Below are 17,501 nucleotides of genomic sequence, written 5' to 3'. Positions count from 1 at the left end.
TTTGGTAAATGCGACATCTGTAATTGAATTCGAAACAGGATCCCAATTTGTATCCACTTTTTTTTCACCGTGTCTTGATGGTTAAAAAAGTGGGTCATCCCCGGAAGAAGCGCGAACGGCACACGCCTTCCAATGAGAAGGTGTTGGGTATTAAGGATGTTCTCATCGTACCTGCACGCTTATTATTGGATCCAGCCTACTTCAACATCCTGGCGATGTTGTTATTGCTGGGCGAATCTATCCTCAATCTGCTAGTCATCAACAAGGTATCTTGTAAGTTTGAAGCCTAGAAAGAGATAGCGGACAAGAGAAAAATGGGAAGAAATCTGTTTATAATGTTATATCAACTCTATTAGATACTGAGATCGATTGGATTGCTTATATGCAAGAAGTCAAAGGATTTATCGAAGGAGAACGCGATTACTCTCAATTACGCGGTGACACTGGACCACTAGTGTAAATATATTTGATATCATCCTCAATTACGTTTATTCAACTGTGGTTTCTTTAGATATCCGGCTGGATTCGTGTACATCTATTCCGCGCTCTATTACCTTACGAACAAAGGAACCAACATACGCGGCGCACAGTATCTCTTTGGTCTTCTTTATATTTCCACTCAAGCCTTAGTATTCACTATCTATAAACAATCAAAAAAGGCATGCATCCTTTCTCTTTCGTCGCCTGTCCATTTCCAGCATGCATTGACACACACCACGTAGATTCCTCCGTATACCATCGTGTTGCTGTGTATTTCCAAGCGATTACACTCCATCTACGTCTTACGTTGTTTTAACGATCCAGTGGCGATGTTTTTCATTTATGCTTGTATCCTTGCGATGATTTACAAGAGATGGACACTCAGTAGCGTTCTCTACAGGTAAGTTTCGAGAAGTGTTTCCATCGATGATATCGGGTGTCAGTTAGTGAACGCCATGATAGCTTGGGTATCTCCATCAAGATGAATGGTCTTCTTTTCTTTCCAGCATTCGGCATTATATTGTGGAAATCGCTTGGTGCTTACAAGGCCATTGGTCACCTATTTCTCATGGCAGCGATACAGGTTAGTCCACAACCATGGGTGTTGATGTTCCATATCAGTTAATATTATCCCACGGTGGGCGATAGATCGGCTTGGGATATCCGTTTGTGTCCACATATCCCGAATCCTATCTCTCGCGAGCGTTTGATTTCAACCGCGTGTTTGACTATCAATGGACAGTCAATTGGCGTATGATTGACGAGAAATACTTTGTATCGACTGAATTCGCAAAACTGTTACTGGCGGGCCATGTCTTTGTACTGCTTCTCTACATCAATTTTATCTGGTGCAAAAAGTAGGATGAATGAGTACTAAGGCTATGGTCATAGTCCTGATTTTTTTTTTATTTTATTTTGGTACAGAGAAGGAAGTATGATGGATGCCTTCTTGCGCGGTTTCCAGACGGTCGGACCGTCTTTGACGGCAGACGGTAAGCGGATATTTATGCAGACAATGTTACATCTGGAAAAAAAACACTCACACCGGATTGAGCAGAGATTATTACCATGATGTTTACGAGTAATCTTATTGGTATCACCTTTGCACGTTCGCTTCATTACCAGTTTTATTCCTGGTATTATCATACAATACCTTACTTACTTTGGCAATGCAAGTGGTTAACGACCGGCCGTGTGAATTTTCTTCTGCATATGAGGTAATCATCATTGAATTAAATTACTGGTGCTCTATTGCTCTATGCTCTACTCACAATGTTAATAGGATTTTCGTTTTGGCAACCATCGAAGCGTGTTGGTTGACTTTCCCCTCCACCGACAAAAGTTCATGGACTTTACTGGCGTGCCATGTTATTGTTCTTGTGGGATTGTACGGTACAGATATCGGAGAGACCTATCACCCACCGCGATCGATCATAGCTTCCCAGACGGCCTCCTGATACTATTTTGCATACAAATCTGGACTATATTTTATTTCACATCGCTAGCCTTATTCACTCGTGTGTTAGTATAGGGTAGCAACAAATATGAAGTTGCTTTTCATTAAAACAGTCTTGCAGGATATTGTTTACATGTTGTCGCATTGGTCTTTGTCGAGTTCATTGAGGAAAGCATACATGGTCTCGAGCACCATTTTTACGTTTGAATTGCGCAAAATCATCTGCTCACAACGACATAAATCAGTGGGTAAGGTTTCCTTCATGATGTATCGATTTTTCATGATACGTAAATAAATATCATAGGCAGATCCCATTGTTTCATGCAATTCATGGATTGCTGATGCGGCCAATTGTTAAAATTTAGTGGAATTGCGGCGTGCAGGTTTGGCATGCCGCCCGGTGATCATCAAACAACGTCACATCGATAGGGATTTTGTTTGAATTCGACAAGACGTTCCAAGACATATCACCAGTTTATATCGCCTCTTTTCTCGCCTTGACGTTCTCACAACCACATATATACTCTAACCAGTATTATGGCACAGCCATCTCTGAAAATAAAGTTAAGACTCACTCCCAGTTCACAGGCTGGTGATTCGAGCTCACCAGCAGCCACACCGCCGCCCACCGCATCACCGACATTGTCCGTTGCAGGAAAACATGCATTACAAGATACGCCTAGTCCAAATAAACGATCCAAGACGAATTCTCGTAATCGGAAACCTAACGCACCAAAATCTGCAAACGACACGTAGGTCCCGGAGTTGATCAGATAATTCACATACAAAAACATGCATCCTGATGAGTGTTTCTTTACTAGCACCGCACAAGTCGACGACCACCATGGCATAGCAAACAGCGACGGCGACTCTTGTAAACTTGAAACTCATAATGTTACTCTTTTTTCATTGGGGCTAATATTCTCTTTACAGCACGTAATGATAAATCCAACGTAGTACGGACGAGTTCGGCTAAAGATATCCTTAAATACAAAGACATGAAAGCTCGCCATTGGATTCAAACGCCTCTCGTATTCAAGACGTTGGATGGATCGGAAATCCGGCTCACCAGCTGGCAGTCTGGTAAGGAAAAGCGCAGGCATGGCGATTTGTGAGGAAAAAATTCAATCTAATTCCGTGGTGGTAGATGAGACCATGAAATTGAACAAACGAGCAAAAGAACCAATGACCGTTGCAGAGATCGATCAACTGTTCTCGTCAGCCGGAGGAGAGAAGGATTTTCGACCATTTTTATGTACGCAACCTGGTTGCTCCAAATCTTTTACAAGCTACGATCAACTGCAAACACACGAAACGAATATGCACGGCACCAAGAAGCTGGTATGCGGTATCGATGGTTGCCATAAGAGTTTTGTCACCTCTGGTCAGTTGACCAAACATCGTAAAATGGTCCATTTTCGAGCAGCGCGAAAAGCAAAACTGGCAGCAGCAGCCTCAGCAAACGATAACGAATCCAACGACTTGCCAAATACGAATGCTTCTGTGGCTACAGCTGATGATGAGGGCAGCGTCGACATTGGTATCTCCGAGGATAATGCGTGAACGACAAATTAAGTTCTATCCTCGTCATGCTGCACACCATTTCTTTTTAGAATTTCTACTTTTCAAGGCAGTTTTATAGTCACTTCCACCTGCAGACCGCCCCCTTCATCACAAATAATCTAATCCATCTCAAATACAACACATTGCTTCAACTCAAAAAAACTCAGGCGCTGATTTGTAGGAGGTCTTCCGAGCAATCTTCATATCTTAATAACTACCATAGAATTTACATTGCATTTCAACAGAAAAAAGACAGATGTTCGCCGATGTCTTTTTGCATCCAATTTTCTCTTTGAGAAAAACGTTCCTGATGCTATTTCGGTCACGTGACTGAAAAATTGTTTATTAGCAGCCGAGTCGCTGTGGTGGGTTCAACCGTTTACTGGTTTTCCGTTGTAACGATCCCACCATGACAGACAAGTTCTGTTTTGCATTGTTAAGAGGGACCACACTGCAAACTCTGCAGTCAGCAGGGTTTGAATCCGCTCATATGAGTGCCACCGATACCCTGACCGATGTTTTTGGCCAATATATTCAACTGCTGGCGTCCACGGCGTCTCATTATGCACAATTTGCTGGCCGGTCAACGATCTCACCCTGGGATATTCTCGATTGTTTCGCTGAATTGAATATTGAGCCAAAGCAGCTGCAAGAATGGCTTGAGGAAGAAGGCAAAGCGCTTGTTCCGCCTTGGACGGATTCGTCCGATCCCAGTCGAGTCCTGACAGGTAAGACTCTCGTGAACCCGTCCCGCCGATCACAGTGGGACCGACTGGGAAAGAAACAGTATCAACGCTAACTAACTTCCACACTTTCGCGACAAAGATGTGGTGAACGCTGGTAAACCGGAACCTGACGACGTGCTTGTTTATGAATACACGGACGTGGAAAGCGAAATGCCATTGGCCGGCATTAGCCAGCTCGGAGAAAGCGACCAAGAAGAAAACGACGAAATCTCTAATGACGTGACTTCACCAGAGACACCTACAGATAAACCACCTATTGATCTGTCGAGCAAACTTCCCAACTATGTACCTTCCTATTTCCCACCTTTCCCGCCGAAACCCAAAGATGACGTGGACGAGGAAAATGCCGAGGCCACGAATCCCGCAGCATCAGTCAACTTACAGCAGGATCTGAGCACTTCCACCGTCAAGCAAGCGACGGGACAGATTAACGAATCAACTATACCGTCTTCTGTAGTCGTTACGCGACGGAAACGACCTATTGAAAACCCATTCACGCACATCACCACCATGGAAGAATCCTCTTTTGCTGCCACCGATAAAGAAACACTGCCCTCTCTGTCATTAACGCTGATGTCTCAAAAACAATCCTGGCCTGAACCTGAACGACAGAAACGGCGTAGGCTGGAAAGCGAGAACAGTTCGTTGAAGCAAGCCATCGAGATGCTTAGTCGCACGTCCACCGAACGGAAACGGTCACTACATCCGTTATCCGCACAATCTACGTTATTTCAGGCATTCACCCGTGATGAAGCTGCACCTGGCAACACGATGTTTGGCGAAGATCAGGGTGTTTTGAATAACTTGGTACGACAGATGGCTCCTCCATTGGCGGTCGCTAAGCTTTCGTCACCGAATTTGCTGTTAGACGTGGCTATTCAAGGCGGAGGAAGTGGTTCCTCAGGAACATCGGCCAATCCTGTTCGCACGCCAAATGAAACTATCGGTAATAAATCGGTGGGCAACACGTCCATTCTTGCTTCCTTAGCAGGAGGCCAGGCGCGAAGAAAATCATCCACCAGTGGCACGTCGCCTTTAATATCTTCTGCACCAGCAACCACGCCAGCATCGGCCACGACATCGAGCACTGTTGCACCTGCTACTAAATCTCCAGCAGTACCGATTTCTCTAGCTTCACTTTCGACGTCATCGTCGTCGGCCCCACTTGGAGAATCAAAGAAAAAGACACACACGAAACTCACCATCAATCTTCCCAAGATGGATCTAAGCAGCAATGCATCGTCTAAACCTTCTTCCACAGCCACCACACCATCTTCAGGTACCCCTCTCAGCACCCCTAAAATCCGATTCAAGATCAAAGTTCCCGAACCGTCCGAGCCTGCTGTAACATCGCCGGCACCAATCGTTACTACGCCCAAAGTACCCAAAGTCGACACGACCGTCATGAGTACCAGCAATGCTGGTGGCGATATCATCAACTGTATTTGCGAGAATCCGACCGTCGATTACGGCACCTTCATGATTGCATGTGACAAGTGTGGAGTATGGTATCATGGCAACTGTGTGGGTATCGCTGAAACCGATCAAGTAGAAGAATGGTTCTGTCAACGATGTGTATCTTGAATGCATTCCATGTATGATGGGTGGTAGTCGACTTGTTTCTTCGTTTCGCCGATGGAAGAAAGAAATTTTGCATCTGTATTCTCATTCTTGTTTTCTCCCTTGGGCAATGTGTGTGGATAAATATAACTGTAAGTAATTTCAAATAATTAAAATGGAGGCAAAATTTCCTCAAGCTGTGGTCTGAGGATCATGTAAACAACACAAACAACACATCATCTGCCAATGGTTGCGCGTGACAATTTGTGGCTCGTTAAAGCAAATATAAAGTTTTCCAGACAAAAATGGGAACATTCTATACAGCACTAATGCAGCGTTGAGAGTGGCCCATCTGTAATAGCAAGGTTGGATGATGAATAAAATATAGTTATCTATTGCATGGTATTTTGATCATAACATTGGAAAGGCAATGATCAAACCCAGTTCTTTTATATGGTGTCATCATGATATGCAGATCCCTGCATGCACCATAGAACCTGCAGCCATATTTGCCACTTCGATGGCATTTTGCGGTATATCAGTATCCACATTTACTGATGCAGTACGGCGTTTTTACGAGGTAAACCGAAACAAGGTTTTTTTTTTTTTTTTTGGAAACGAGTGAGAACTTCCCATTATCGATAACTAGACCTAATGATATGCAATATCATTCAATGCACTTTGAAATGAAGAATTATTGCGTACAATGGTCTAGTGACGATCCTTATTTTTTGCTTTATAAATATCAAGTAAAGTACTCCAATGAGCGCTTGATCGGGATGTTTTTTTCCGAGATACACTTTTTGCGTTTCATTAGCTTCCTATTGATACAATATACGAACTTCAATCCAATTGTCACCGCACATCTTACAACCCATTCTTGCTTCGGGCCCTTGCATTCGTTGCGGGCAGGATGAAGTATGATACATTTGAACTTGGCTAGGCGAGTCAGCTGTAGGTTTCTAATAAAGATAATCCGAGGCGTGCTTACTTGACACCTGAGCACAGGCAGAAATTTTATGATGGACGTGTCATCGTGTATCAGTTTTCCTTTTCCGGCAATTTCATGATTAGCAACGGCATACAATCAAAAAGGAGATGACCGTTTTTGTAATAAAAAATTTCTTCGTTGTCTTTTCACATTATCAAATGTTCGTGCACGTTCAATTACCAAGCTCCGTATTAGCCTTATTGCGTTGCGGTGCTAGTTAGTACAGCGCGAGCATGAATTGGACTCGCTTCAAAATGTCAGAGAACAAGGTACAATAGATGCAGTTATTGTCACATGCAATTGGTGTAACGGGGTGTATCACCGTAAGATATTTTGGGCCATATTTGGAAGGGTTAGACAGTAATTTTTCCGGATAAAAAAAAGGAAAGTTCATTTAAATTATCGGATTTTTGAGATATTACATCCCCACACCCTCTCTCTTACATTGTACTATCGATTCAAACCATGACCTCGACTACTTCGATAAAGTCAGTTTATAACAGCCACCCCTTGGTGCGTGCCACTGCTATAGCGAGCGGTATAGCAGCTACTGCACTTACTTTGCTCGCTGTGAAATATCCTGACTGTGCAGTATTTGATGAACATCGAGACGATATTCCCCACGGCAAAGGTGGCTGGCCACTTGTCGGGGCTCTGCCTCAACTGGTCTCAAATAAAGAGAAAATGCACGAGTTCCTCTTGGAGAATTACGAAGAACTGAATACCTTAACACTGTAAGTTATGATAAGTTTCTCTAACGTCAACTACCGATCATTCATGCCTTCTTGATAGCACATCATCCGCTCTCGGTATTCCTCGGTCTATTTCCACAATCGACCCCGCCAATGTCGAGCACATCTTGAAAGTCAACTTTGAGAATTACGTCAAGGGACCTCAAATGAATGGTGCGATGAGTGACCTGTTTGGCCATGGCATTTTTAATGCCAATGGTGAACAGTGGAAATACCAGCGAAAGACGGCCAGCCACATATTCAATGTCAAGAATTTCCGAGACCAGTTTACAGAGTAAATTTTGCTTGAACGGGTGAATCAGCCACTCGCAATCACTAACATCTTCTTACCTCTGCAGTGTATTTGTCCAAGAGATTGGGATCATGAATAAGCTTTTCGATGAGGCTGCCCAAACTGGAGAAGCGATCGATTTCCACGATATCATGTTCAAGTTTACTCTCGACTCATTTATTTTGTATGTGGTACTCGTGATCAACAAAAACCGTACTCTTTGGCAATCACGTTATATTAACTGCGCTTTAGACTTGGCTTTGGCGTGCAGCTGAATGCTCTCACTACAAACGGCAAAGTACCTTTTGCCGCGTCTTTCGACGAGTGCCAGAAAAACTGTTTCCAGCGTTTCCTGAATCCGATTTGGACCTTTACCGAGTCAGTTCAATCAATTATTCAACCATGGAAAATGACGATCAAGCAACATCTCGAGATCGTCGACACATTTGCCAACAATGTCATTGATCAACGACGTGAACTCTTGGAGGCCATAGAACGTGGAGATTCACAAGAGGAAATGCCAAAAGATCTGTTATCACGATTTATGAAGGCAAACAACGAACATAACGAACCACTGAACAACAAGGAATTACGTGACATGATTCTCAATTTCGTGATTGCTGGCAGAGATACAACTGCTCAAGCACTTTCCTGGGAATTTTATTCGCTCTTACTCAACCCGCACGTTGAAGAAAAGTTGTTGGAGGAAATTTCTTTGCATATCCGTGAAAACATGGATGCGCCTGCACTGTACGAAGCCATCAAGGATATGAAATATGCTCATGCTGTGTAAGCCAATGTCATTCAACTAACTGTGCCAAAGCATCGTCTCATCTCATTACTTTGTTAAAAAACCTAGGTTTTACGAAACTCTACGCCTTTATCCATCTGTACCTCTAAATCAAAAGTATGCTCTTGATGATGATATTTGGCCCGACGGTACTCACATTCGCAAAGGCGATTATGTGGTTCATTGCCCGTGGGCAGAAGGACGATCTACCAGAGTCTGGGGTCCAGATGCCAAAGAGTTTAAACCCGAACGATGGATTACCCCTGAAGGCACCTTACGACGCGAATCACAAGGCCAATGGCCAGCCTTCCACGCTGGTCCGCGCGTCTGCCTAGGTCAAAATCTAGCGACACTCGAGGCTCTCGTAGCCACCATCTTCTTGATCAAACGATACAAGTTTACGCTAGCACCTGATCAAGAAGTCACTTATCAAGTGTCTTTGACATTGCCCATGAAGAACGGCATGAAGGTATACGTGCAACCACGCTAAACCAGTTGTCAAACCGCCGCGGCATTGCCCTACAACTCTCCGATCCTTCCCGCAAGTAGTGCCTTGATATGATCTCTCTTTTTTATTTTATATCTATCAGTGTACTTGTAATATCCAATGATACATCATTTGTTACTTCCTTTTTTTTTTCATCCGTTTTATTTTTATTATGGACAGACAACGGTAAAAAAAGTAGTAAAATTAGGCTGCTATCCCATGATGTAGGAGATTAACTCTGTTGTGCGTCGTACCTATAGGAAATATGGATGAATATTTGCAAAAAGTAGTTACTGCATTTGATCTGACTTACATGGCTTTGAGTTCCTTTGAGTACTTTTTACATATCGCATGACGCTTCAACTTTTGAGCAGGGGTTAACAGATCCTATCACAAATTCCAAAGTCAGCTGAGTGTTGCACCATTGGCGGATATTTTTTGTTTCCTTACCATTTCGGTTGTCCACAGCTCATCACACAACCAGACATTGGAAATAATCTCTGTGCCTTTGAGTCCCGCTGATTGGGCCTGTTCTTGCAAGACTTGTAATACGACTTTACGCATTTTATCATGCTTGCACAGTTCTTGCCAGTCATCAATGGTAACCTGATGTTGAGCAGCGAGCGTTCGTAACTGAGACTCAATAGGGACTACAAGAGCCACGGGTTTGGGGTATAACGAGTCGGCATAAACGCAGATATTCTCAACAAGAAGCGAAGATTTGTATACGCTTTCCATCTTTTCGAGGGCGATATATTCACCGTTACTGAGTTTGACGAGATTTTTCTTGCGGTCAATGATGACCAAGGTTCCTTTATCGCTCCACATGCCAATATCACCGGTTTGAAGCCAGCCGTCCTCAGTGATCGTCTCCTTTGTGAGATCATCTCGTTTATAGTAACCCTTGGTAATCGAAGGTCCGCGCATCCACACTTCACCTTGAGGGTGCGGCTTATTCGTCGCAAAATAGCCAGCTTCTGGAACGTCGACCAACTTGACCTCGACACACGATAACGGTGCGCCTACCTGTCCAAGCTCAAATTGTTCCGGCGTCATAACAGAGCATAGGCTTGATAATCGTTAGCTACAATCCTTGAGAAACGTTATCCTATTACTTACCCACAACTAAGAAATACAGTAAGTCACAGTACGATCGTAAGCGAGTAAAAATAGGCCATCGTGTCAGCTTACCATTCTGTCATACCGTATCCTGCTACGATGGGTGCCAATGTCATGGTCAAAAACCGCTGTGTTTCGGTGGACAAAGGAGAACCGCCGGAAATACCATAGCGAAGGCGACCACCCAGCTGTTTCTTGACTTCTTTGAAGACGACGCGATCAAGAAAACCGGTAGGGAGTCCATAACTCTCGAGGTAAGCTTTGAGCTCGACTGCACCGTGAAAGATGGCTTCCACTCGGGGACCCCTTTGAGCAACCTTGGCAAGAATCGTCTTGCGGATGGTTTCCCAGACTTGGGGAACGCCGATCATAATACTAGGAGCAAATTCTTGAATATCGCCTTTGCAGTTTCGAACCGAAGCTTCCGTCAATGTGCGAATGGATCCATAGCCCAATGTGAGACCAACAAACAGCGCTACATGCTCGACGACGAATTCGAAAACGTGAGCGAGTGGAAGATAAGTCAATAAGGAGTCATTGGCTACCACCAAGTGCTGCAGTTTGTGTACAGCCCCGGCCACTAACGTCGAATCACGGTTTTTTTTTTTTAGTTGAGGGAGAATAAGCCATCTTTACATTGCAATACTTGAACTTACCATCTGCTACCAAGTTACCATGGGTTAGCATCACACCTTTCGGATTGCCTGTACTTCCGCTGGTATACATGATGCAAGCGAGATCCTCGCTGCAAGCTTTATTAGTGGGTGCAGGATGCTCCTTTCCTAAAGTGAGGAGTTCGTCGAAAGAGAGAATGCGCTGCACCTGAGGTTGTTGTTGCAGCATGTTCAGTTGATCCTCGTTTGACTTTTCTCGGTAAACGATCACACGAAGTGTGGGGCAATCACTGATAATTTTTTGCATGATGTGTAGTTGATCACCATTGATGAAAATTGCGGATGCATTCACTTCGTTGATAGCGTGTTTCAATCCCTCGGCCCCTAATGTATCGTAAGCTGTCGCAATAGTGATAGCTTGAGAGAAGCATCCTAAAATTTAAAACTCAAAATTAACATCCCCTTTTCTCGTTACTGCCTGAATTTCCCAAAGACCATGGTCAATGCGTTCATACCGTGGGCCATCATCATCCACTCGAAACTGTAGAAAACAGTATATTATTAATATGAAAGAACCCAATGTTGCATTGTTCAATGTACCGAGAATTTACCTTGTGGAAGCAAAGAATTGAGTTTTATCGTTGGAAGTTAATCCGAGGTGTTTGAGACCTGCGCCGACGGTTTTGGCAGTCGCCAGTCCTTCCTTGAAAGAGAAATACTCATATTTGCTCAGCTGGAAATACGTCCATGTCTTCTTTTCTCTCTTTTCTTCGCCGTTCACCGTGCGTGCAATTTCTTTCTCCTCTTCGAATGTCTTCTCTAAATGTCGTCGACCGAATGCAGGACGATCGCCGTACGTGGCCGCTGCGTACTCCAAGATGTCAAAAAGCGTGTTCACGCCTTCGGCCGGACTCTTCACCAACTCTTTGGGAGACAGAATCCCACGACGTACAGACGTTTCCCCGGGCTGCGCTGAAGTTACCTCAATCGAGAACACTTTTTGAACCATAATAGCAAACGAGAAGTAAGGGAACAAATTTTATTTCAGTTGAAATGCCTTTTTGTGCTCCTCCTTTCGAATCTCCGCTCATCAACTCATTTTCACGTGCTTTGCCTTAGGACTGAGACAAACCAGGCACATTGCATGATCACTCTCCCGCGATATTAATGGCAGGGTGCTACTCGTATCACTGCTTATAGATGTGACAGGAGCGAAACAAGAAGGAGGAGGGTTTTCATATTGCTAGATTATTTTGTGTTTACAATTGCTATTGTTTCAGTATCAGGGCGTTCATGATACCGACGCCTAGAATAGTGTGAATTCTTGGTCAGTGCACGTATAGAATAGACCTTGCTACTATCATTTACTGCGCAAATTCAGTTCTGTTTGAATACGCGACCCACTGTCCGGTCCCTTAGACAGCGACAGACAGACGATCATCCTATTTATCAACCGAAACCATCCATAGCCATCGGTTATGCTGATTATCGTCTTGGGAACGTTTATCATTGCAGCTTCTTAAGGGAAGACCTGCGTCGGTGATAATCGTACAGCTCAATTGCGCTCAGGTGCACGTTTATGTTTAAGAAATAGTTTTAGGCCCACTAAAAATCTCCTAACTCGACAGAAATAGGTGGCCTTTCTACTATCATAAATGGAGCATTGGGCCAAAAAGTTGGTCAAATGGCATTTATAAGAAATCCGTTTAGCGTAATTACATAATCCGCGCTGCCGGACCAGTTGCCCCAAAAAAAATCCAGGAACTGCCAAAGCGAAAATAAAAGAAATAGAAGAATAGAAGAACATGCAAGGAAATTATGATGGTCTGTTTTTTTTTGGGGGGGGGGTGTAACCTTTACAGTACAGGAATTAAACTTTACCATCAAGTTATCAAATTTCTTATGGCTGATTTGCCTCAATTTGATACCAACAGAGACAGCTTCAAAATGGGTGAGTAGTTGTGTATAAGAATCAGAGGCGGTCTATATATCATGAAGCTGCATCTTTAAAGAGTTCGGGCTGTTTGGAAGGTGCAGAAAATATGATGGTCGGATGTTTTCACGTGACCATGAACGCGGTGGATGAATTCTGTCACTGCGCCAAAAAAAAAGAGAAGTTCGACGTGCAAGTGGCACGATCGTATTTCAGAAACGAGAAAACTAGTACCACAGAGACATGTCACTGCAGGCGTTGGAAACCGTACTACGGCATGCCTATTTTCACGGTTTCTCTTGTCAAGAGGTGAGAATTCAAAGTCTTGAACGTGTAGAGAGAATCGTTGCTGATATTCTGTACGCTTAGTGGGCCGTACCTACCAAGGAATGCCTCGAACGAGCACAGAGCAATCTCGAAAATGACTTGTGTGGTAAATGTTTATCAACAACTCGATATGGGTAGCATACCTTATCACTCAAGTACAAATACGAATACATTTTTTAGATCTGTTGCTTAACTTCATGTTTACTTTGAACCGAGCTTCCGATCCGTTACTGGAGTCCTACCTTACTTACGCTACGACGGGAAGCGATAAAATCAGCTCCGCGACATCTCCATTAATATCCAATGAGTTACTGTTACAACCGCAGACATTTGTTGCACGACTCACGCCATTCGGATTACCCACCATTAGCCGCAATGCTCACCAGTGGACGTTGATTCTCAAACTACTACCGACCATACTTACCACTATCGACGCCGATAAACTCATTCAACAATTACAACAATCTAATGACGACACATGGATGACATTGCTTCAAGAAATAATCATTTTGCTCTGTCATATCATCGCCGTGAGCTTACATCCTGAGCATTATGCCGTCACTGAGCACCCACCTCAGACCAAACCAACCACGTTCGCCCCGTCTGCTTCATTCCATACGCTGCAAGGGTTCGATTCGCAGCTTTCTTTCAATACAACTAGTTCTTCACAGCCTATGGGATTTGATCCGGAAGCTACTATCGAGCTCGATAATTTTGAAGGTGGAGATACCCAGATCCAGGAACAGGATGATGCGTCGGTCAAGGACGGCAAGACCAATACAACCAATACAGCAAAGAGTGTCGAGACTGTGAATGCCATCCTGGCCGCGCAATTGATCATCGATTTAGTGGAAAAGAAAGGCGCGAGAAGGATGTTTGAAGTGAGAAATAATCGCATACGAATGGACAGCATGAAAGAAGACGGAGACGAAGGGGAAAAAGATGGAATAGAAATGGAAGGTGTGTTTCATTTTCCCCTGCTATTTTTTTCATATCTTTTTCGAATCTTGTAGATTTAACGTGATCTTAGAGCCGTGGGCAACATGTCAACAGATATTAAAAAAATCGCCAACCTCGACGAGTACTTTGGCAGCAGCTTCCGATCCTCAGATACAAAAAGCCGTGCTTCTCATTGAACGATTGACCGACCGGGAATTGGAACGAAGGATGGCGGTGCACATGAAATACCATGAATTGGAAGACGAAGGTACAGCGCGCGCCATGCCCAGTGCTGGACTCATGGGTTTACTTTATCATATGGTAAGCTGGAGCCTTTTCTACAAAGAAAAGCAATTATTCATACTCATGACGAGATCATTAGGTACAAATCCGGCCCTGTCTGGATGATCAGTTTATCGTAGATTATTTATTGAAATTGCAAACCATCAAGGTATGTATGACACAGCCAAGGATACTTTGAATTGCTGACGTTGATTTTTGTTCTGGATAAAAAAGGGGTCCTTTGACGAGTCATTCTATCTTGAGCTGTGGTTCACCGCCTTGACTGGACTACGTGAGGCATCTTTAAGCACAAGCTGTCAGAGACGGCCAACCGAGAAGCAGTCAGAAAACAGCACTACGTCCGAAACCTGTCCCACATCCGTAGCAACGAATCGATTACTATGGAAAAGTCTCGTTCTTGTAAAGGTAAAAGCTCATTCATTTTGCACAACCTACCTCCCGAGAACCGTACTCTTATATATCTTCTTAGCTTCCACTGCTTATCAGTAAATTGCAAAAACACAAGCATTACTTGAAACGGACCGATGGATCGGAGGAAAGCGAAACCGATGAAGCAAGTAAACAGTAATGCTAGGCATTGCTGCAGTAACCCATCGGCTAACGGGGTTTTTCACATCTGTAGTTAAATACCTTGGAATCATCGTTAAGTGAACTCAAAGCGTTCACTGGTCTTTTGAATGCATGCAGTCCTCCAGCATGCTGTTCCGAATTCTATGCCCCGTCTTCTTTATCTTCATCTCTCGTCGATAAAATCGCCCAAGGGGGAGAAGATGACGACGACGACGATATTATGAAGATGATCAACGATATGAGTTATTCCGTCGATCTGAACACGCCAGCAGTGACAAAAGCTATCCGAGCCGCCAGTAATCAAGACATATTCACTAGTATCGTCAATGTATGTGAACAGTATGGATTTGTAAGGAAGTATATTGGTGAGAAACTATTGGCGAAGGATGCTGCGACGGACGATGATAAAGAAAAGGGCAAGGATAAAGATATAAAATTGGATCAAGACGATTTTTCTGGCTTTTTGGATACGGATGTGTTGGACGATGACAAGGCATGGGGTTTATCGACAACCGATAATGAATCCAGTAAAGGCGACTTGATCGACATTTTGGACCAGGTATTTTCATCCATTCAATGACAGCACAAGAGTATTTTTCTTATGAAATTTTGTACGTCCCTGTAGAATATCGACCAACGTATTGAAGCTATTCGAAGCAACGTGTCCCACACATCACTGTTAGAATTAATCCACATTGGCCTTGTTTCCATCCCTCATCTGCGAAAAGTCGTCGAGTTCTTCGTTGAAGTAAGTGCAAATTCTTGTTCCTTTGATTGTTCCAACTGCTCATCGCTGGCGGTTTGATAGTATATTCATGAAAAAGCCAGCGCTCGTGAGGTATATTCGTTGGCCCATTTGTGTCAGGCCTTGAGTGAATGCCCCAGTATGATCGATCTCATGGTGCAAATACATCATCCATCTGCGTTTTTGCGACCGCTCGAAAAATTTTGTAACGAGTGGAAACCATCGGACAGCGAGATGGAGACGGACGGTGGCCCAAGTGATGAGGAGTTGGACGGAATTCAATTACTGTATAGCAAATTTGGCGACATTTGGACATTTGTGGTGCTAGTCATTCACAAGTTCAATTTGTACCGAAGCATTGGCAATATTTTCCAATCCCAGCATCAATTTTGCTGCCAGTTCTTTACACAACACCCCTCCATCTACGGTATAGATGTACGGGATCACGCTATGGAATCACTCCTGCAAAATTGGCAGATCGCTCTCGGAGGTGGGGACGGCGTATCCGACGACCTGCTCAGGTACCTTCTTTTTCGTTAGTGACGCTTGTTATTGTATCACTTATTAAGCTTCTTCCGGTGATTTAGGTCCACCAGTCCGCAGCAATGGTTAATGATGGCACCCACCGTTATGGAACGAGCACTTCTTGTTTACAATTCCGGACAAATGGAGGAAGATGTGTTCCTCGGGATTCTCTCGTATTATCAAACTCGATTCCTCAGTTTTGCCGTGGCTCCTAATACCATTATTACCATTTGCGAACACCTGCTGAATCAATCGAAGTCATCAGCCATTCACGCCTTGCGCATCTTGCTAACCAACGACAAGTTACCTCTTATTGTCCTCCAAATTTGTGGAAACACCGTGCTTGGAACGATCGCGGCTCTCACCGAAAAGCGGCGGCAGCAGCATTGGTTTAGCAACCAACACAGGGATACAACGATGGAAAATGGCGATATCGAGAATGATCTTTTGCAATTGAGGACTCTGGTGCAAAGCAAACTTGGCATGGAAGAACCCACGGAGACCGAAGCAGGGATGATTACGGCCACTGAAATCACCAGCCATACGCTATTCGAGAAAACGCAGGAAATGTTCCGTTATATCGTTCGAAGTGGACGGTCCATGTTTATGAACGACGTGGATGCTGTTGCAGCAGCGGTATCGGATCAGTCAAAGCAGCCCAAGCAAATGGTATCGCACTACCTGGATATGGTGATGTTCCAAACCTCACTGGACATGGGCGGCGTGCATGGATTTGTCACTATGATCGTCGATGAAGTTTTGGAAGCTGGAAAAAGTGGTGGCGCTGTACGAGCAGGTAAAAATTGAACCACTGCATAAGGTTTTTCTTCATTTCACTTAATTTTCTCTCCCTCTCTCTCTTTCGATTCAGCCGAACTGGGTTCTTGTTTAATTGCGACCCCCTTGATGCATACCGTGAACGATCACAGTAACTGCTTCAATTTACTACATTGTTTATTGTTGGATGTCATTCCTGCTTCTATTCGACATAGCGCAGCAAGTAATGCATCCTTCTTCCAGGGACAGACATTAGGTGTATTTGCCAGCGATTGTCTTGTATTAATGCAAGGACGAAGTCACGATACGGTTCAGATGTCGGTAGAAGAACTGGGCCAAGATTTTTTCAATGCACTTACAGTAGATGAGGCCATCTCAAGACAGCCACGAAGGTCTGCTAGCCGTATTGAAAAAGATGGCGGCCGATTTGCCGATTGGGATCTTGTAGTTATAGAAAGTGCGGTTTGGCGTGGGTTTATCAAAGGCTTAATGAGCAATCCGCTCATCAAGGAAATGTGGCCCAGTGCATTCTTAGTACACTAAATAACATTAT

The 17,501-nt window shown here is 44.0% G+C and overlaps 6 protein-coding genes across 6 annotated transcripts; 5 read left to right on the top strand and 1 right to left on the bottom strand.

Moving 5' to 3' along the window:
* The first annotated feature begins 35 nt into the window (after positions 1-35).
* On the top strand, positions 36-2,060 carry BYT42DRAFT_584790 (glycosyltransferase). Its single transcript, XM_051569920.1, has 9 exons — positions 36-273; positions 357-456; positions 512-659; positions 723-880; positions 943-1,063; positions 1,129-1,337; positions 1,405-1,472; positions 1,538-1,697; positions 1,763-2,060. Exons 1-9 carry the CDS (start codon positions 78-80, stop codon positions 1,935-1,937), a joined length of 1,335 nt encoding a protein of 444 aa, XP_051419775.1. The 5' UTR covers positions 36-77; the 3' UTR covers positions 1,938-2,060.
* Positions 2,061-2,393: 333 nt separating this feature from the next.
* On the top strand, positions 2,394-3,736 carry BYT42DRAFT_584788 (uncharacterized protein). The gene is made up of 4 exons (XM_051569919.1): positions 2,394-2,688; positions 2,758-2,810; positions 2,870-3,019; positions 3,084-3,736. The coding sequence occupies exons 1-4, from the start codon at positions 2,474-2,476 to the stop codon at positions 3,497-3,499; spliced, it is 834 nt and encodes a 277-aa protein (XP_051419774.1). The 5' UTR covers positions 2,394-2,473; the 3' UTR covers positions 3,500-3,736.
* Positions 3,737-3,884: 148 nt separating this feature from the next.
* BYT42DRAFT_584786 (uncharacterized protein) lies at positions 3,885-6,176 on the top strand. The gene is made up of 2 exons (XM_051569918.1): positions 3,885-4,227; positions 4,325-6,176. The coding sequence occupies exons 1-2, from the start codon at positions 3,909-3,911 to the stop codon at positions 5,827-5,829; spliced, it is 1,824 nt and encodes a 607-aa protein (XP_051419773.1). The 5' UTR covers positions 3,885-3,908; the 3' UTR covers positions 5,830-6,176.
* A 1,049-nt stretch (positions 6,177-7,225) lies between these two features.
* BYT42DRAFT_584783 (cytochrome P450) lies at positions 7,226-9,249 on the top strand. The gene is made up of 5 exons (XM_051569917.1): positions 7,226-7,530; positions 7,589-7,822; positions 7,887-8,003; positions 8,072-8,608; positions 8,679-9,249. The coding sequence occupies exons 1-5, from the start codon at positions 7,262-7,264 to the stop codon at positions 9,097-9,099; spliced, it is 1,578 nt and encodes a 525-aa protein (XP_051419772.1). The 5' UTR covers positions 7,226-7,261; the 3' UTR covers positions 9,100-9,249.
* Positions 9,250-9,405: 156 nt separating this feature from the next.
* On the bottom strand, positions 9,406-11,838 carry BYT42DRAFT_503082 (uncharacterized protein; the record flags this gene model as incomplete). The annotated part of the gene is made up of 6 exons (XM_051564874.1): positions 9,406-9,483; positions 9,547-10,165; positions 10,288-10,795; positions 10,872-11,261; positions 11,345-11,370; positions 11,441-11,838. The coding sequence occupies 6 exons, from the start codon at positions 11,836-11,838 to the stop codon at positions 9,406-9,408; spliced, it is 2,019 nt and encodes a 672-aa protein (XP_051419771.1).
* A 1,293-nt stretch (positions 11,839-13,131) lies between these two features.
* Positions 13,132-17,491, top strand: BYT42DRAFT_503472 (mediator complex subunit Med5-domain-containing protein; the record flags this gene model as incomplete). The annotated part of the gene is made up of 10 exons (XM_051564906.1): positions 13,132-13,195; positions 13,270-14,051; positions 14,122-14,349; positions 14,411-14,479; positions 14,545-14,736; positions 14,954-15,376; positions 15,527-15,649; positions 15,710-16,167; positions 16,234-16,967; positions 17,043-17,491. Coding segments are annotated over 10 exons (3,522 nt in total), but the record flags the coding sequence as incomplete, so codon positions are not given.
* Between the last annotated feature and the right edge of the window lie 10 nt (positions 17,492-17,501).

Source organism: Radiomyces spectabilis (genome assembly GCF_025331425.1).
Source record: "Radiomyces spectabilis strain NRRL 2753 chromosome Unknown BYT42scaffold_13, whole genome shotgun sequence".
Classification (NCBI taxonomy): Eukaryota; Fungi; Mucoromycota; class Mucoromycetes; order Mucorales; family Radiomycetaceae; genus Radiomyces; species Radiomyces spectabilis.
The sequence above is the reverse complement of the archived record's forward strand: the minus strand, read 5'-3'. Positions and strand labels throughout refer to the sequence as shown.